We start from the raw sequence: 20,008 nt of genomic DNA, 5'->3' as shown, positions 1-20,008 counted from the left end.
TGTGTGTGTGTGTGTGTGTGTGTGTGTGTGTGTGTGTGTGACCACAAAATAAATCCATACATGTGTAATTTCGGCATCAAGAGCCTTTTGAGGCCGAAGTTGAAATTATAAATGTGGAACTCAAACGCAAGGTAAATCTGGAAATCTATGTCAATGAACAGCTTTTAGTATAATCCTGACTTCTTTAAATGACTGGGTGCATCTTAGAGACGCTGTGCCACTGTGGCAGAGTATTGCTCTGGCTGACAGCCTATCAGCCTAAATATTTCCCTTGTGTGCCGTGGGCATATCCTCAGTTGGCTGCCCGCTAATGATGTTTTCTGCTTGGTGGGTCGGGGCTTTGACTCCTCCTGGCTTAAGTCACGCCTCACTCATGGAGGTTTTCTCTGAAGAAGAGGACAAACAGGTCAAGATTAACCCCTGCCTCGGACCATATAGGCCTGCTACGTCACATGCAGCTGTGTATGCTGGGATGAATTTAACATACATATACATTTCAATTTGGGGGATTGAAAGAGGTTTTGGCACGTGGGTGAGGACATGACTTATACTTCTGTGCGATTGCTGCTACTGCAAACAAATAAAAGCAGTTAAGTTATCTGCTTTTCTTCTCCGGCTAAATAGCCACCATTCACCTCGCAGTTGTTGAGTGTCAGTCCTTTTTTAAGATTAATATTACTTTATATGTACTCAGTTTACGACAACAAGGAAGAAAATGCAGCACATCCTCATAAAAAAAAGAAATGTTTGTGGCAAATAAATTAAAAAAAATCAGCACACAGGCAACATTGTGAAATTATTCACAATTTGCTTTCCATAGTCGATACAAACTAAATTGCATTTCAGTGCCTCAGCTTCTCCTTTTCTAACCAGAGCTGTCATCTTGTGACACCAGTGCAGAGTGGGTACACACGCCTCTTCTTCCCGTTCGCCCAACCCCCCACGACACAGAAGTCTCCGCCCTTCCCTCTCGCTCTCACACCAACCTGACTACCAAAACGGACGCGCCCGGAGCATCATGGGAGCTGTAGTCTCTGCCGCCCAATAGAGCCGGAGAAGGCGAGGCCTCACCAAAATACAACTCCCATCTCGACCCTCGCACGCCGAGCCCCGTCGACCAATCTGAATATGTGGGAGGAGCGCGTCCGCCCACAAAAGCCACAGCTATCTCCCCGTATCTTCCCCTTAAAAAAAATCAATTTTGCACGAAAAAAAAGGGGAATTGGAGTAAAATACAAACACCGGTGACGGTTTGTTTTCGGTGCTCGAAGGACGGCGACCAGGCGTCCCCGCGTCGTGCGGCGAGAGAAACGGCGGCGACAGACAGGAGCAGCGAAGAGGGTGTTGTCCTGATGCTTAAATGGAAGTGGGTGGGCCTCCACGGTCACACACTGACAACTTCTCTCTGGATATTATTCTGACAAGCGCCAATTTGCTCGTTTATGGACTGGTTATCCGGTGAAAGAGACATCCGACGGGGCTGCGAGGGGGCCGACGGGCCGTTGACGTCCACCGTGTTCTCCGTTATTTGGGGTTGCTTGATTGTGCCTGCGCTTGGCACCGCCCTTCCTGGCCAGTGGGTGGTTTCGTCAAACGGGCAGATCCGCAACCGACCAGCGCCGAAGATATAGGCCGTCCTCCGCCGCTGTACCCGGCCGGCCTTCTACCGTGAACTACACCCTCTCCCTCTCGGTATATTAATGCGTTATGAGTGGTAGGTACCCTCCCCCTCTCCGTCTCCACCCCTCTTTCTCTCCTTCGCTTCCTCTCTTTCTGTCTGACAGATAGGAGGCTCCCAGTACCTTTGATATTAATGATGAGGTTACTGGTTCTTTACATTTACTGGCCACCTTTGTTGTTGTCTTGCAATATTATCAGATTTAGTTTAGGCAACTCAGTGTCTATGTGGGACTTTGTACCACTTAGAAATACTCATATTTTAACTAGAGACATTCTTACATGTTCTTCTTCTCTCTTTTGACAGACTCTAAGAAGGAATCATCTGGAACTGAAGGAGGGAAAGCATCTAAGAAGGGGAAAAGTTCTGGATCTCAGGTAAAAGAAATGAAAAAAATACTTTATCAAACTTCATTACTTTTTGCCCTGACTGTTAGGCCAAACATGTACTCCCTCCTTCCCTCCCAACCAGCCTGACACCTCTGGGGGCGTTTCTCTGGTGAATTCCACTTCCTGCTTCTGTGCAGTCCTGCTGAGAGCCAGACCAGAGCTTGTTGAATAGGCTTATACGGCTGTCACACTTCAGCCACAGTACTTTTGAATTGTCCATTTGAATTAAGGTCTAAATTATTTAATTCTGCACATGGATTTATTATAAAGACCTGCAGCATTGGTATGTGGCTCTACAACTGTGAAACCTCCTTTTTTTCTCTGCTTTTCATAGGTTGTATATCTTTGATATATTTCAATGAGGCAGTTATTCTTAAGGGCATCATCTGTTGTTAAGCGTGTATGACAACCATTGTTGCTGTGTTATTCCACAAGGTTCTTACAGAACCTAGGCTTTTTTCAAGGTGTATAGCATAATAAAATTGCCTGCGACCTAGTTCCTTTGAAAGGGGGGAGAGAAGGAGAGGGAGAGAGAGAGAGACAGAGAAGGCGGCATTTTCTTCCAGTGTTCTGAGAAAAGAGAAATGTGGTTCTCACACGCCCACCCACTCACTTCCTGTAATACCGCCCACTTCCACTGACAGCTCTCTCTCAGCTTTTTGTTTCTTCTTATTTGCACCATGGTTTCCCCTCCCCTTGCGTTTTCTCATTCTTATTTGAAATTTGTTTATTATCTGAACGCATAACGATACCTGCCATTTTTTTAACATACATGGTGTACTGTGTGTGTGTGTGTGTACGTCTTCTTATGCTTCCCCTTCTTCCCTCGTCACTCCTGTTTAACCGTTCCTCTCTCTGCCCCTCCCCAAAATTGATCCTTTCCCCTACTCCGCCTCCTTCAGGATTCCTCACAGCCCTCTCCGTTGGCTCTGCTAGCGGCCACCTGCAGTAAAATCGGAGGGCAGGGAGGAGCAGAGGGGGCTCTGACCCAGGCCCAGCCTCAGGTGGGGGCCCAGCAGTTCCAGGTCCACGGTGGTCAGCTCCAGCTGCAGCCAGGTCAGCTCCAGGGTCAGATAGTGTTGGACACAGGTGGAGGTCAGACCCTGGTGCCCCAGCAGCTGGAACTGGTCCCAGCCCAATTCACGGGGAACGGCTGGCAGATTATCACAGCAGCACCTAATATGGCTAAAGAGAACACCAATCAGCCTGTTGCTGTGACAGTGGCCACCACCTTGGCTAATGACAGCTCACCGGTTGGACGCAAGGTAAAGGAAGTGGGGGAAGCAGTGGGTTTGAGCAAATTCTTTTCGTTTGCCAACTTTTGTGACCCTAACTGTATCACTGCTTTTTTCCTGTTGGTCAGGTGAAGTCATTGGGTGGGATCAACAGCGTTGCAGCTAATCAGCAGCAGTTCCAGATCATCCAGGTTCAGAACCTGCCCAATGCTGGGGGCGGGGTCCAGTATCAGGTCATCCCTCACCTGCAGACTGCAGATGGGCAGCAGATCCACATCAGCCCAGCTCAGACAGCCTCCTTCGGGACTGGACAGGAGCAGATCCAGCTCATCCAGACCCAGAGCTCTGGCCAGACTCAGGCTATCCTCCAGCCGACTAACCAGCAAGCCATCTTGACCACCACAGCCAATCAAACGGTCCCGCTGCAGATCCGCCCTGCACAGTCGTTCCCACTCCAGCTGCAGACTCTGCAGGGCTCCCAGACTCCTGTTATGACCACAGTACCCATAAACCTTGGTGGCATGACCCTGGCTTTGCCAGTGATAAATAATGTTGGAGGGGGCGGGGCCGTGCAGCTTATCCAATCAGCAGATGGCACATTCTCTGTTGCCAATGGCAACCAGCTGATGACAACAACAATGTCTGGTGCCGCTCCTGCCTCAGCAACAACTGGCTCGACGGTCGTAGCCGAAGGTGACAGCGTGTCCGATGTGACGCATGTGGTTTCTGTTGGATCAGAGAGTGGACCAGCTGACACCCAAGTGCAAAGCAGCGAGCCCGACTCTCAAAGCCAGAACCAGGCCAATGGGTTACAGCATCAGATAGATACAGCAGGAACCATTCAGCAAGTGATAGTGGGGCAAATGGGGCACCAGTTTGTGCAACAGATCCAGCTGCAGCCTCAGAGTCAGGGTCAGTCACAACAGCAACCTCAGCACATTCAGACCATCCAGCTGGCCCCAGGACAAACCCTGCAGCCCCTCCAGGCCTTCCAGAACCAAGCCCAGGTCCTTATCCGTACACCAACCCTGTCCCCATCTGGGCAAATCACCTGGCAGACTCTGCAGCTGCCCAGTGGAGTCTCTCTGCAGGGCGGCCTCGGGGCAGCCATGCCCCAGCAGCTAACGCTGGCCCCCGTAGCCGGTGGGACGACAGTGGGGAGCGGAGGGCTGGTCTCCCTGAGTGGAGCTCCCCTGACGCTGAGTGCAGCACAGATCAACCCGGGTTCTGGGGTCCAGACGGTCAGCATTGCAGGGCTGGGATCTGCTGGTGTTCAGCTGCAAGGTGTTCCCCTCACTATTACTGGTCTACAGGGTAAGACTGGAATAAGTCTCTGTGTGAAAGTGTAGTAACTACTCCATCACTGATCCATTCATTAAGAGAAAAAAAGACTAATCTCTAGTATTGTGGTACAATCGTATACACTAACAATTCAAAGTTGACCTACATTATCCAAGGATGTATTGTGACACTTTACTCTATTTTGGATCTTGTTTTTATAGCTTTTTGTAATGTCATATTTTCCTCAGACTACCCCACAGACAGTACAACTTGTTTTTGATAAATACGTTTACACATTTTGTCAATTTTAAATCACCTTTCAGGTCAACCACAAGGTCAAGATGGGGTCAAAGTTCAGTCGTCTCCAGTGACGGTCACTGTCGGCAACGTGGCTTCAGGCTCATCGATGAGTCCAGACCAGCTGGGCTCAGTACAAAGTTCTTCGGACCAGGAGGGACCGCCCAGCAAGAGGCTTCGTCGTGTCGCATGCTCTTGTCCGAATTGCAGGGATGGAGAGGGAAGGTACGAACACATTAGAAACACAGAGCTCCATGAAAACAAGACGTATGAAAAAATAGTGTTAAACATATGTTCATATGGGGAATTCATGTTTTTGTCTCTTTAAAAAAATGGCACAAATAAGTCTCATACAAAGATATGACTTTGACAAGGAAACTGTCTTTTGGATATCAAGTTCTTTGTTTCCACACCACCAACATCAATGATCCATCAGAGTTTAAAAAAACATAAAAAATCCCAAACTCATGTTTACATTTTTATCATTCCAAAATGAGTAATGACTGTGACGTCATGGTGGGACAACTGGTTTGACAGATGGTCAGAACACAGTTTAGCTTGTATCCTAAAGAGAGAGATCTGACCTTTTCACCACCAAGCACTTCAGATTGTTATGAGGAGCCTGCACCCAGAAATACACTAAGAATATTTAGAGACCAGACAAATGTATTCAGCTTTGCTAGAATTATCAGTGAATCCATTCCCTCAGAGAAGTTAACTTCATAAAACGGAGCTTGTTTACTGAACATTTATCTTAGCTTTGGGAGGGGAGATTACTTCTGTGACCTCTAGACACAGTGCAGGCTAGCTGTGTTCCCATTTGTTTCAAGTACTGAAAGCTTTTATATAACACACACACACACACACAGCTTACTCCTAACTCCAGTGTGTTTTGTAGGAATAGTGGTGACCCCACAAAGAAGAAGCAGCACATCTGCCACATGGAGGGCTGTGGGAAGGTTTACGGCAAGACGTCTCACCTGAGGGCTCACCTGCGCTGGCACACCGGCGAGAGGCCGTTCGTCTGTAACTGGATCTTCTGTGGCAAGAGGTTCACCAGGAGCGACGAGCTGCAGAGACACCGGAGAACACACACCGGTAGGACAAACACGTACAGGGATGTGGACTGGGGATGTGGGTCACCCCGGTCGCGTTGAAAGACCTCGGGGTTATAGTAACTCAGCGGATTTTAATCCAGTAATTAATGTAAACTAGGGCTGCAACTGATGATGCATCAACAATTCATCTTAAGTGTTTAATTTTTTTATACTTAAAAAAGGCAACTTCTCAGAGCTCAATATGGAATATTTACATGTTTTGTTTGACCAACAAACCCAAATAAAAAGTAGCAAATAATTAAACTTTTTTACGTTTTGCTTGAATGAATCATTATCAAAAAAGTATTTTTCTGACAACTGACGAGTTGTTACAGCCCTAATTCTAACTCCTTTATTAACCATACAATTCAACTTATTGCCCAACAGCTATACGTGTATTTAGTTGTAAAAGATAAGAGAAAACATCTCCGAGAAGCCACCGGCCAAAGCGGAGTTTTTTTTTGTCTGAGAGGTGTCTGTGGAAAAGCCAATTCTGATTTAATGTTTTGTCTTCTCTCCTCTAGGAGAAAAACGTTTTGAGTGTCCCGAATGCTCCAAGCGCTTCATGCGCAGCGACCACCTCTCCAAGCACATCAAGACCCACCAGAACAAGAAAGCCGGCGCTGCGGTGGCAATCATCACCACTGATGACATGGAGGAAGATGCCCCTGAAGGCATGGACGCCTCCCCTCAGATTGTTGCTGTGGCAACCCTCTCACGTGACTCTGACCCCGCTACACCCACCACATCTAATCACATGGAGGAGGAAGAAGAGGAAGAGGAGGAAGGGGGGGAGTTTCAATAGGCAGCCGACTACTGTTTCTTTGCTAAAGGCTGACTTCCTGTTTTTTTGGGAGTCTTTGCAGGGACTGTAGGGGGTGGCAAGTTTTTCTTTTTATTTGACATAATTTTAAAAATGTTGTTCTTTCATCAAAAAGGGACTCAAAAGAGGTGGGATCATGTGATGAACAGAAAAAGAAAAATATAAACATCACAATCTAAAAATAACTAACACATAATAACAAGAACTTAGCCTAAACATATGAAAGATTAGTTTGGCATTTATCAAATGAATCTATAACAATTCCATTCGCAGTGGGGAAAGGAATGTAAGTAGTGTCTAGATTAGCACAAGATTAGCCTGCTGAATCTAAAACCATCCAACATGGAGGGACATTTTCTGAATTGCAACAGAATCTAACTCTATGCACAAAGCTGTGTTCCTGTTTCATACGTGTCGGACTGTGCCGAGAGTCAATCATGGTACAGGACTGTTGCAGAGCAGTGAAAGCGCAAGGGCAGTCTGGGATGGTCTGTGTGTGTGTGTGTGTGTGTGTGTGTGTGTTTGACCTGTATGAACGAGTGTGTGTCTGAATTCTTACGCTGTCACCGAGAGGATCTACCTAATTTGAGTTTTATTCATGGTTCAGGTTTAGTCCTCAGATCAGATTCAGGTGTTGATTCCTCCGAGACCAGTCAACGGATAAACTGTTATTGAAGAAAGAAGAGGGGAATTCTAAAAAAAATGAACTGAATAAAAAATAAATAAAGAGTAGAAAAAAAGCACATATAAAAAGATTTATAAATAATGCATTCCTATTGAGGCACAGTGGCCATTAGACAAGAAGGTTTCTATAGAGAAAAACAATCTAGCTTTCTACAACTTTGTTTGTGTAGTGAAAGCAATACTATAATGACAATCCTAGTGAAACCATGTTTACATTGTCAGGGGACATTTTCTCTGTTGATAAAACAAGCCAGATTAGTGAGAATAAGTGAAAGCAGTGCTGTCGTCAAAACAAACCCTGTCGCTTTGCAGCTACCACATGGTGGCTTTAACATCACAGCTGCAGTCTATCCAATGCCAGTTTGTAATTTTTATATAATAGATTTCCATCAGATGGTACCTGGTAGATGGAACGACAGTTTTGTTGGACAGCGTCACTGGTGTGGCTTTTTGCTTTCTGTGCTCTGGTGTCGACCCCTCTGCACCTCCAACCCTGCTACGTGACCGACGTGCCACAATTGCCTTAACACAAGCTGTCGTACAGTGGGAACCTCAGTTAGCTGGATGGAGGATGAGGGGAGCTCTCCTGCATTAAAAGTTGGTGAGACGGGCAGCACAGCACAGAGAGGGAAAGAGCAACAGGGCGATGAGAGCAGTGGGTGGGAGAGGGTCGGGCTACTTAGCTATGTGGATATTATGAGACGTTTTCTGGTGGTGTTGCTCTGTGTTAGTTCAGTGCGTACATTCTTTTAAAATTAAAAGATACTTTTATTTTATAGAATTTATCAGTTGTTCCCCTCACAGTATGTTGACACACAGGACCCCACTGTGTACAGCTAATTTATTATTTATCCTTGAGTTGTACTATTTGCCTTTTGCTGGACTTGTATTTGTGTGCGTTGATTCTGAGGTTGTGTACAGCATGTTTGAGTTTTTTGCTGTAGTGCTGCTTCTTCTCTCTTCTTTAATCTTCGTGCTTCGGCTTTGTTTTTCTACGTCTGACCATTGCTGATCATTTCTTCTCTTTGCGCCATAACGTGTTTTTTCAAGGAAAATAAATAACAAAAGAAGAAAGCAAAAAAAGTTACTATTCTTTAAAGTTGAAAAGGTTGATACCAAACAAATTTAGATGTTTTTGGTAATATTTTGTGTGACAACCAACTTTTTTTTCCTTTGATATTTTGTAGTGACATCTCATTTGTAAATCTTTTTCTAAAAGATGTTTGTTCGTCTCCATAACATTTGATAATGGGTTTTTGCCAGGTTAGCCTCAAAGGCCCCAGTTTATTGATATTTTTAAAACTGGTTTGTACAAACGTGTTATGTCAATAAAAAAGAAAAAAGGACAACTTTAAGCAGAAAAGATGCTTTGCCTGCATAACACTTGACAATAAAGTGATTAAAACAGTCTGAAATTCCCCGCTGATGCTGTGGTATTAATATCTACTCAATGGTACACTTTAATGCACGCACACGATAACTTTTGCTGCCCGGTTATTACTGGGTAATCTCTCAGTTGTGTTGTGACATCAGTGATATCTGTGTTTCCTTTGGGAAAAATCACTGTTCCCAGTTTCCGTTTCTGCTGTTGATGGACTCCAAACTGATGTGAGGGTCGAACCTTTGACGATTCGGTTACTCAAGAACTCACAGCTTCTTTAACTAAGTAAGTTATGAGGAGTTAGTGTGTGAGTATCTGTGTCTGTGTGTGTGAGCTGATGAGGCAATACTTCAGAAAATATTAACTACAAAACATGCTGAGTGCAACTCTGCTACGATCAAAGTGTGACTTCTGGGGGTTCACCAGCAGGTCACTCTTGACTGGCTGTATACAAAAAGAAGTTGTAGGCAGCTCACGCAAACCTTTTGACACGTCACTCCTTTGAAGCACTTTGGGTTTGAACACCCAAATATACAATCTCTCTCTGCATCCTCGAGTGATTTTGTGGAATTGTGAAGGTAAAAATAAGTTTAATGGAGTGAACTTTCAACGTTTACAACATTAACGCTGACGTGGAACCTTTTCCAGGACCGGTCTGCAGAGCTGTATTATCAGTGTGAACATCCACTCACAAGGAGTTTGTTAGTATGCACTGAAACACTAGGACTATAGATAGATAACTAAGACACCATTGATTAGATAAACGTTTCTCACTCACACAGAGGATCTTCACATGAAGATCCAGTGACCTCAGGTTGACCTCTGACTGTGCTGTGACCCCTGCCCTGCTGCAATGCTACCTGGTCTTTACATGAGATCAGCTGACCCAAGAGCAACCGTTGACCTGGACCTGACCTGTCTCACCCGGAGAAATGACAGCAGACACACACACACACACCCCTAAATGTACAATAATGTAAACCTGGCAAATTATTTATAAAATGCCATCCTTTATTAGAATGTACAGTGGACTGAAAACAACAACAACAACAACAATGCTGTAGAGTTAGCAACCTTAAACAAAATAGTTTGTATATAAAAAGGTTATTTTTGTATCCAAACCATACATTTGTTGTAGTTAACAAGAAGAGTGGAAATATTGAAAGGTAAAAATACAGCTCAAAACAGAGAACTGACTTAAAAACAACAAAAATGTCTCTGCATTTTATGAAGCCTTAAACCAGGATGTGTAAAACATATGAAAAGTGTGTGCTTTGTGTTACAGTAATATAAAAAACAAACATATGCTTTTGTTTCTCTAGTTAGATATAAAAGTTTGATCTTAACCTAAAAATGTACATTGGAATGAGTTCTACAGTATTGTGCAGCACGAGCGCCTGCTCTAGGTTTAGCTGTACGAACAGGTTCTCCTCCCCGTTCTTCTCTCTGGACTTTACTTCAGATCCTTTTGAATGCTGCAATGGAGACAAAAGAAAACATGAGCTGCTGTCACAAAAATTCTCAGTGTGACTGCAACTAATCATTATTGTCAGTCTTGATCTGCAAGTATTTTACCAACCGATCAATAAAACACTTCGGTCTTAAATATCAGAATTTGTTGTTTTTTTAAACACCCCATTGCAATGTTGTAGAGCTCAACATGACGTCTTAAAATTACAAACCCAAAAGTTATTACATTTACAATCATCAGCAAATCCTCCCTGTTAATATTGGATATTAATTCATGTCCTTTGGATTAATTGTTTAAATGAACAATAATTTAAAATAAACCGGAAGCATTTAGTGAGGGCTTTATAGAAACCGTGCATTCAAAAATCAATCAATCGACAGATATTGTCATCGTCATATTGTGATATTGATAAGTCATCTGTAGAATTAACTTAATTTAGTATATTTATATTTTCCTAATTCCATGATGCGCAGAGCAGTAGCACAGACATATCCCAACGGTTATTTTACACTGACTGAGCATATGTGAATAGATTACTAAAATGTTCACATCACAGCAGGCAGTTTTAGGCAAATCCCATCCTGGTCGGTAAATGAAGTGACGTACCGCTCCAGATAATCATGGACGTTGTTGTGGCCGTTGTAGCGGGCCAATCCCACCAGGATGCCGGTAGCACAGCGGCCCTCCTTCCTACGACACAGACTGCAGTTGCACATATCTCGGCAGATGGGGCACGACCACGTCTACGGAGAAAATGTTCTGATTTAACAACCCTGTTGTTACCCAAGTGCACAGGTGAACCCCTGTTGAGATTGTATGTCCCTTCCACCAATCTATTTTCTTTTTATTATCCAGGGCCGAGTTGCGGTGACAGCAGGTGGCTGAGGATATTCCAGACGTCCCTCTCTGCAGCTTTCCAGTGCTGCAAGGGGAACCCGAGGCGTTCCCAGGCCGGAGACTCTTACCAGCTGGCACCTTTTGAAACAAAGGAGTCGCGACTCTACTTCTTCAACCATCACGCCTTTAAATGTTCTGCTTTTGTTACTGGGAATAAATAATCAACATATACTTTGGAGTTTGTCATCCTAAAATATGCACAAACAGGCAAATTTAGAATAAGTCACACACTGTAAACACACTGATGAATATTCAGTGCATCTGAGATCTTCTTATTGTTCTTCAGGCAGGATATTGGTTGATAATAAGTAGTCACTGACAGTGTAACCTGTGATGTTTTGTTTTGTAATATAGGTGTAAGCTGTTAACTGAACGCTGTTCTAAACAGAAAAATTAGAGAAAGATCCTCTCATTAAGAAAGGAAAACATTAATCTTAGTGGAAAAAGTCGTTGGTTTTCACATACTGGCAAACATGCTACTCCATGTGCGAAGTGAATAATGTTACATTCTGCATCCTTTTGCTTGTATTTGCTAGTAATTACGTCAAAGTTTCTGCAGGTGGTGCTCTTCACTTTGTTCAGCCATTTTGGCTCACACCTCTTCTGTTCAATACAAAACAAAAAACAGTAACTACCTGTAAAATCCAATATTTTTCCAACAAGGTCCAGGGTGTTTGAAATTATAAAATGTATTTCTCTGAAAGCCTTTCAGATTCTCCTTTTAAACAAATATTTAAAAAAATCCTAACAGCAAGGTGAAAAGAAACAAACATCAATAATTATAATATTTGTGTAACAATCAAGGTTATTATACATTTAGAGGAATTCTCTTTGAAACACTAGATGCATCCAGACAGCATGAAGCATAATAAAGTGATCAAAACATCATTATAGCGCATGTAACTTGTTGTACATTGTACTCTTACCTACCCTGCTACATATTATTTAATTGTCTCTTAAGAACATGCATTAGCTTTTCATATAAAGTAACTGGATCCAAAAACAAGACAAACAGGTTTTAAATCTGTTTGTAACTTACAATACTTTGTGGCATTAAAGAAAAGAAAAGAAAAAACACTTCAGATGTAATGATCTTTGTTTTTCTTCTGACGACACACACATTCATCTCAGGTTTAGTCCAAAGTGAGAAGAATGAAACGTTAACATGTGTAATCGCACTGACCGGATCCAGCAGCACATCACATACGTCTTCTCCGTAGCGGTTCTTCAGGCATGGCCCGCAGAACTGACCTTTGCCCTTCACACAGAAACCGCTGCGACACACTGTCTTGGTGTCCAGAGTCTTCTGTCTGCACTGGTGACACGAGCTGCCCTGAATGAATGAATGAATGAATGACCGACAGTTAAGAGACGCAATAACACAGAAAACCCGACAGTATAAAACAGTATGAAGGCCATTAAATGGGGGAAAGCCGGCGGTGACTCACATGCTCTTTGTCCCAGACCTTGTCTTTGCTGCGGTACGCTATGTTGTCCAGGTCTTCTTGGGTGATGTCATCAACGGACCTCACCTCAAACCGGCTCTTCCGGTAGCCGTTGCTCCTCCTTTTCTTTTTCTTACCAACATCTTCGTCCACCTGCACAATCAAAAATAGATTGATAGATCGCAGATAATAAAAATTGCTTTATTTTTATTTGTAGGGTGCTTGTTGTAATCAAAGTTGACGAAAGAACCGATTATGAATGACAAATTACTTCACTGAAAATATTCTCCGGGCACATTTTATGACTGGGTAATTCAATTGTTTGTTAGAGCACAGTGGCGGACTAAGTACTCAGATAATTTACTTCTGTTGCAGCTGGAAAAGGTTGCGCTAAAACTAAAACATTGTATACTTCATAACATAAAACTTAATAATAAATCATAGTATATTTGTTGATTTATATTTTGTATTAAGAATCTTAATCTACATTGTAGCTAGTAACTAAAATTGTCGAATAAACAAATAAAGAAAAGGGAACAATCTTCCACTACATCTGAGATCAAGTAATGCACATGTTTCTCAAATTGTACTTAAGTACTGAACTTGAGTAAATGTACTTAACATTCCACGACCACAAAGAGCACAAACTTGTTAACCAGAGCACAACGATCTTCATAGATATAGCCTCTTAATTTTGCACCAGATTAATGCATTTACCTTTAAAATGTACATAATTTCCCCCTCTAGGGAGATCTGTGGGCAGGAGGTGAAGTGTGAAGTGTGTTGCACATCATACCTCCACGAGTCTCCTGAGGTCTACGGTCCTGGGATTTCTGACGAGTGGCTCGCTCTTCTCCTCCACTGCAAAGTTCTCAGGAGGACGAGCCTTACGAGACGGGTTCCTCCTCTCTGACCCCACCTCCGGTTCAAGCTTGCGTCTCCGTGTTGTCACTTTCTCTGATGCCCGCTTCTTCTTCTGCGTAAATAAAAAAAAAGACTGTTTACAAATCTGTCTCTTAGGGTTTGTAAAGCTTTTTAAGATAAGTTTTTATTTTTTTAAAGCACTTTAAAAGGGTACCTAAATCAAATATGTTGACTCTCATTAATACATTCTTTGCAATTGCATATGAAGTAAGAATTTAAAGTGTAAAGAAGGTCTTTATACCCACAGACACGTATATATTTCTGCAAATTGTGCAGTACACCCTCCTTTCTGTAGTTCCTCTATGTAGTCTTTTTTTATTGTATTTTCCTTTACACAGCGAGTTGCCAATTTGCCATTGTAAATTGCTTTGAACTAAGCAGTCTGTTATAGTCCAACCAAAGTCTATGAGTGCACCCCAATGTCACCCCTAAAACCTCAAACCCTGAGCCCTCAGGGACTTACTGACGTCACCTGGTAAATGGTTGAGTGTGGGCTTGAAATGGTGTAAATATGAATGGGACAGCACTTAACTGCAATATATCACGTGACCATGACATTAAAAAATATTGTGTACAATTGTGGGTATTTATATTAGTATTGTATTTCCTGATTTGAACGTCTTCAGGCTCTTTCCTTTTGAGATGAGAAGTCATTTCAAATAATGTATTTACTTGTTTTTGTCAAAACAGTTTAATAACAAAACAAAATGTTTGATGAATAAATCTGTATGAAAAAAATAATTAAATAAACAATGCCAGCTTTGTATACCTTTTTTTACGTCTCCATTGCTCCATTAGTAACTGCGTGTTTAACGCCACCTTACAATGAATTGTGGGTAATTCCCTTGGGCAAAGTCGGCATCTAATGCTGATTTACGGAAAGGGTTCATAAAGGGCTCAAAACGTCTGCCAGAGACTCAAACACTCGCCGATGTGACGGTTGGACAGCCCTAAACCCTCAAGCAGGTAGCGGAGGTGCACCTCAAAATCCTTGAGTCCGTAAGGGTGGAGATTGGGATTGGCCCTATGGTGATGAGAAACAGGTGGGAGTGCGTGTACTCACTTGAGGGGTGGAGGGCAGAGTCAAGTCAGCCATGGTGCTCAGATCAGCAAACAGCTTAGCCAGCTGAAAAACAGGGAAGAGTAAAAGACATGCAACAAAAAAAGGAAGGATATCGTTGTATCGTTGTAGTACAGAGATCACACAGTTGGCCAGAATATGGAGAAAACACCAAAGGTTGTTAGGGTTCACTACCATAGCCTTGTTTTCCTGGATGTTCTTGTCTCGTTTCCGTAGGCTCTGAGACAGGAGCTCCTCTTTGTCATTGTCCTCCTCTTTTTCATCCTGCAGCTGCTGCGTCATCCTTTGCCTTCCTCTGGTTCTTTGTAAAGGAGGAGTTTCTTTGACTGGCTTTTTGACATTTTTCTCTTTCAGTTCTTGTTTGGCGGTAGAAAGTCTTTTGACAGGAAACCTGAGGAAAACAATTGATATAAGAATCAACACATTTATCATAAAATAGATCTGTGTTTTTGACAAGGTCTCTTGTATAGCTGGGCAATAGAGTGAGTACAGTAAAAATAGCAATATGGCGAAAAAGATAAGACGTTCATGAACAATTAACAAATGTATGTAATATGACTAAGTAATTAACTTTAAGTTTGAATAAAGCTTGAAACTAGTGACTGATGAACTCATGTTTAAAATGTAATAAATCCAGTGAGAAGAATAATCTAGAATAAACAACAGGGTGGCCAGTAGAGATAATGTAAGTTAAAGGAAGCACTTACAGATAGTATACATAAACAAACACATGGATGTAGGTGTTCCAACATACTGAGATACAGCGATCATCTTTACATTAAAAAGAAAGCGAAAGAATAGGCGCTGGTTTATTTACCAATTGACAGACACACAGACACACACCTGAGGGCGACTAAAAGACTCCGTCTCTTTGGTGGAGGGGCGTCATCGCTATCAGAGTTGAAGCCTGTGTCCACGTCACTGTCTGACTGCACCAGCTGGAGAAAACCAGCAAGAATAAAAAGCATTTTATCTGGAGTTTATTTGACTGCAGTATATAAAAATAATAATAATTACATACCTTGGTCTTTTTTTGCCGTTTGTTAAAAGATACCCTCTTCACTTCTTCCTCTTCCTCACTAAAACCTTCAAACTCCTCCTCACTGTCCGACTGGCTGAACAGACGAGCCAGCTCCGCAGTGATAAACTTGGATTTGAAACAAGGAGCCTGTTGGCAGACAAATAAACAACCATATTAAACTAGGTTTGGTAGAATAGATGACACAGTGCTTTTGACTTGTTTTTCTACGAGCTGGTACTCATTTAGTTTCTCTCATGCACATGCCCTCAAATGACACGATACACAGTCCTGAAACTGGAGTCGCGCTATGCCACTCATGAACAGGGAACGATAACGAGCTAATATATGCCGCAATGCAGCAGCAAAGACGAGAGAGAGACGTTGAGGTAGAAATCATGGATGTAAACAATACTGGCTAAAAACAAAAATTCAGCTGAGCAAATGTTTTGAGAGGAAGAATGGCGCTCAACTTGTTAAAGTTCAAGTATGCAGACAATGTGTTTTGTTGTTCTTTGGAGGAAACCCCAATAGGACAGTTTAGATCCAGAGGGATCACCAGTCCATCAATGGACATCCTTGACTTCACTGAATTTAATTAAACTGCACAACTTTCCACTAGCCTGATCACCAGCGCTGAGCTTGATATTCATTGAAGCAAACTTTTCTTCTTGAGTTTGCCTCGGCAATTACCAAACTAAATCTAAGGACGTCTTCATCCCAGCAGGCCTGTGCAACTTCTCATCCATGGCAGAGCAGAGCAGTTTAAGGCCCATGACAAAGTGAAGTAGGAAAGGAAAAGACGCCTAAACCTTGTACTTTGTTGGCATTGGCTTTACTTCGCCAAAGTTTAGGGTCCCAAAGACCCCAATGCTGTGCGTGGAATAAATAATAAAAATGTATACATCTGTCAGCTTTTTCACACTTCATATGTGACCTAATTAAAACCATACATATAATAAGGGTTTCAAAGTTGGAACCCATCCACTATTTGGGGCATATTGGATGAAGGTAATCATATCATCACAACATAAAACAGAAAATATATCGCTCCAAATAGTTATTTCATGAAATGAGGAAATATTTTATGTTATATTAAATGGGCAATGCTTGTACATAAATTCATAATTAAGATACTGTCCACACCATCACAGCAGCTATTTAATGACCAGAACATGTTTATGGGCATGGCATTGTTTCAAAATCACCTTTATAAGCAATTTGAATAAAATTAGGGAAAGATGATAAAACAATGTGAAGTATATCTTGAGTTGTTAAAGAGGACACTCAAACACAACACCAGGGCTTGATATTAACATTATTATAGTTTCCTTTTTTAGAGTCTACGACACACATTCGCATGTGCAACTGCAGTTTTTATTGGGAAAAACATAACCATACTGTGTCTGAGCCATTTGTTGATATCTGCTGAACCATTCCCTCATCACCCAGGGGTGTTGACGTCTGACCTTCCAGGAGAAGGGTGACACAGATTGGACCACCTACCCAGCTCCTTCATAGAACACTGAACGTGAAACTCTTTGACTTTGAGCATCAGGCCTCAGTGTAATAGATACCCTGAACATTGATGTAAAGAAACTCACGTGCAGGCTAGCTGGCCAAACCAGGGCAAAACTAAGATTAGAGAAGTTTAGCAAATAGCGTTCAAGTCATAACTAACTGAATGACAGTGTTTCTGGGTTACATGACCAAACAAGATAAGCTGAAGGAGAAAATCACTTCTTTTTTAAAGGAGAAAGATGCATGACGAATGAAATACATGAATGCATCAATGGAGCCGATCGTCAGGCCAAGCCAACCACGTTCACTAAACAATTGTGTTCATTTTGACTCGCTTTGAGTTTTCTTCAACACAAAAACCAACATGCTCGTGCTACATTTAGGCGAACTGCTCGGCGGCTTACCTTTGACGTGAAGGTCATTTTCAATCTCAGTTTATCGGGAAATTTCTATTGAACAGAAACTTTAGTCTTGGAGCACAAACCCTAACGAGTAGCGGTGGGTTTAAAAATTAACCACGATAGAAAACTGGTCGTTGCAAAAGTAGGGGTTTCGTTGTTATCGGCCTTACACATTAGTTTGTAGTTGAGGCCAACACTTAAACTTTAAAGCTCAACTTACAACCATGAAAACGTAAGAAAGCCCATGCTATCTTACATTTTTCGATGAAGAGGTTTCCAGTTGCATTTAGAAGTAGTCTCTCTTCACAGATCCCCCCACATTGACAATGGTGCAGTCCAACCGTTCGCGCGAAAAAGTCTTATAGGCGTGGTTATGTATGAGCCCGAGTAAAGGCCTAATATTGTATTATCGAAAACTACAGTGAATTTTGCTGTTGCGTCTGTTAGTTTCTTTGTGTCTGCCATTGAATTGTAGACTCACATGCATTCATGAGGAATCATGGTGACTTTCCCAGCTAGATAAAGAAAACATAAAATAAACAGGCTTTTAACATCGGTGAAATCTAACTATGTCGTAAATTTAATTGTTACACTTTTTACTCCATTGCATTCATGTAGAGTTTAGTTACAAGTTACTTTGCAGGTAAAGATTTTTGAGTCTGTTTCTAAAAATAAATTATTGATAATTTAATAATAATGAATTAATAATTACAATTAGTCAGAGCCCTTGGGGACCTGATACATGAAAGTGCCAGTTTCACAATAAACACCAGCAACATTATGTAATTGAACATAATATAATATAACAACTTTCAGGCATTGCCTCATCTTTTGAGAGTAATTTCCCTTGATAAATTTTAAAAACATTAGTTTTTGATGGAGTCTCCGAGTCAATGTTTATCAATTTTCTAATAATTTTCTTGAAGTTTCCTGGAATTTATACCATATTTTGTATTTGGCCAGGCTCAGTAGCTTCCACCGTCCCTCTGCAGAGCAAGACTTATTTCAGCACTTTTTTTTTTGTCCAGAGCATTTTATTGAACAAATGTGATAATCAGAGTTATAGGTCTATTTAGTTATCGTTGGACAGTCAAGCAAGCAGTTTCTCCTGTTCCCAGCCTTAAGGCTAGGTTATAAGACTGCTAACTGGAGCTTATACTTTTATGTGTGCAGAGGGCTTTGAGAGCATTTCCTTCAATTGGTAAAATGAAAAATACAGAAAATGTATTAAAGGAAGGGAGCAAAGGTCTATGACTTGATTATTTGTTTAGAGCCTGGCTACAACCTAAACACTCGGGTCAATTGTATTAATTTCAGAGGACACTCTACCAGATTGACAATTACACACCACCTGCATCCCCGCCCATGCATTTGGTTTGTTTCACCTCCTTCATTACAACACTCATTACTGTTGTTTGGTTGTCAGAAAGCCTGCTGGGTAAAATACACGTCAGGATGACTGCAAAATAATAGGGGTTAGCAGCGTCAGGAAACCAACGCTGGCCAGAGTTCGCCTTCACACACACACACACACACACACACACACACACACACACACACACACACACACACACACAGCGTACCCCTTCTCATCATAGGTCATGCCAGCTGGCACATTGTAAAACCTCTCTGTCTTTCCCTCCACTGCAACTACAAACTTTTGATCTTAAAGTCCACAATTAGTCTTTCAAATTGAAATGGTCTCCTCTCCGTCCTCTCCTCCTTCTCTAATTTCGTCTGTCTGCGCCTCTCTTGTTGTGACCTTCTCCCATGATAACGTTCATCCTGTTTTGGGTATGTTCAGGGATATATAGTTTAAACTTTTAATACTGTTGCGTTTGATCTATTGTCATTAGTCAACAGTGCAAGGAGGGAATATGTGCACTTTACTGCCTGTAATTAATTCCCAATAAGCCTTCAATTAAAGAATAACTGGCATAGGTGGCTGTTACATTTGAATGTGTTCAAATGTGTGTTTTGATTATTTTTGGAGGAATTATTTTTTGGTCCCCTTTCCAACAAAATAATCATAATCATAAACTTTGTATGAAATGCTAAACAAATCAGAGATGTGGGCTCCCACCTTTAGATTCATTCACCCGTATGAATGTGCTCTATGCTGGATTAATATTTTGCTACTTCTGTTTGCTTCTTCTACACATGACACCTGTCGATATTTATTTTAGAGAGGAAAATCTTCCTTGTATCATCTTATCGGAGTATTGAATTGTGTTTAGAGTAGATTGAGGAGCAGAGACAAGGTCAGTGATGTGGTTTCTCCTTTTGTCACTTCTGATGTTGTACACTGAAACGGTGGTCATTTTACTAACATTTCGAGACAGTTATCTTTCTCACAGGAACACGAGTTGAGGAAGTTCTATGTGT

The 20,008-nt window shown here is 42.0% G+C and overlaps 2 protein-coding genes across 3 annotated transcripts; one reads left to right on the top strand and one right to left on the bottom strand.

The window, feature by feature from the left end:
* The first annotated feature begins 1,109 nt into the window (after positions 1-1,109).
* Positions 1,110-8,897, top strand: sp4 (sp4 transcription factor). The gene is made up of 7 exons (XM_068576027.1): positions 1,110-1,714; positions 1,985-2,055; positions 2,970-3,332; positions 3,431-4,616; positions 4,907-5,105; positions 5,779-5,978; positions 6,502-8,897. The coding sequence occupies exons 1-7, from the start codon at positions 1,708-1,710 to the stop codon at positions 6,780-6,782; spliced, it is 2,307 nt and encodes a 768-aa protein (XP_068432128.1). The 5' UTR covers positions 1,110-1,707; the 3' UTR covers positions 6,783-8,897.
* A 940-nt stretch (positions 8,898-9,837) lies between these two features.
* Positions 9,838-17,929, bottom strand: cdca7b (cell division cycle associated 7b). 2 transcript variants are annotated; one of them, XM_068575897.1, is made up of 10 exons: positions 17,880-17,929; positions 15,705-15,851; positions 15,527-15,621; positions 14,858-15,074; positions 14,666-14,728; positions 13,475-13,654; positions 12,682-12,831; positions 12,417-12,566; positions 10,943-11,079; positions 9,838-10,340 (listed from the first exon to the last, which is right to left on the bottom strand). In XM_068575897.1, the coding sequence occupies exons 1-10, from the start codon at positions 17,907-17,909 to the stop codon at positions 10,319-10,321; spliced, it is 1,191 nt and encodes a 396-aa protein (XP_068431998.1). In that variant the 5' UTR covers positions 17,910-17,929; the 3' UTR covers positions 9,838-10,318. The 2 variants fall into 2 exon arrangements, with proteins under 2 accessions (XP_068431998.1, XP_068431999.1); XM_068575898.1 differs by lacking the exon at positions 17,880-17,929 and adding an exon at positions 17,627-17,735.
* Positions 17,930-20,008: the final 2,079 nt, after the last annotated feature.

This window comes from Clinocottus analis, unplaced genomic scaffold (genome assembly GCF_023055335.1).
Source record: "Clinocottus analis isolate CAN_PGR_092001 unplaced genomic scaffold, fCliAna1.0.p SCAF_14, whole genome shotgun sequence".
In the NCBI taxonomy this organism is placed as follows: domain Eukaryota; kingdom Metazoa; phylum Chordata; class Actinopteri; order Perciformes; family Cottidae; genus Clinocottus; species Clinocottus analis.
This window is presented reverse-complemented; position numbering and strand designations above follow the sequence as displayed.

Coding starts and splice junctions, on each gene's coding strand:
- sp4 (XM_068576027.1), top strand. Junction 4,617..4,906: donor CACTATTACTGGTCTACAGG/GTAAGACTGGAA, acceptor ATCACCTTTCAG/GTCAACCACAAGGTCAAGAT. Junction 5,979..6,501: donor ACACCGGAGAACACACACCG/GTAGGACAAACA, acceptor TCTCTCCTCTAG/GAGAAAAACGTTTTGAGTGT.
- cdca7b (XM_068575897.1), bottom strand. CDS start 17,909: ATGCAACTGGAAACCTCTTCATCGAAAAAT. Junction 15,622..15,704: donor AACGGCAAAAAAAGACCAAG/GTATGTAATTAT, acceptor GGTTTTCTCCAG/CTGGTGCAGTCAGACAGTGA. Junction 11,080..12,416: donor GTGATGTGCTGCTGGATCCG/GTCAGTGCGATT, acceptor TTTTCTCCGTAG/ACGTGGTCGTGCCCCATCTG.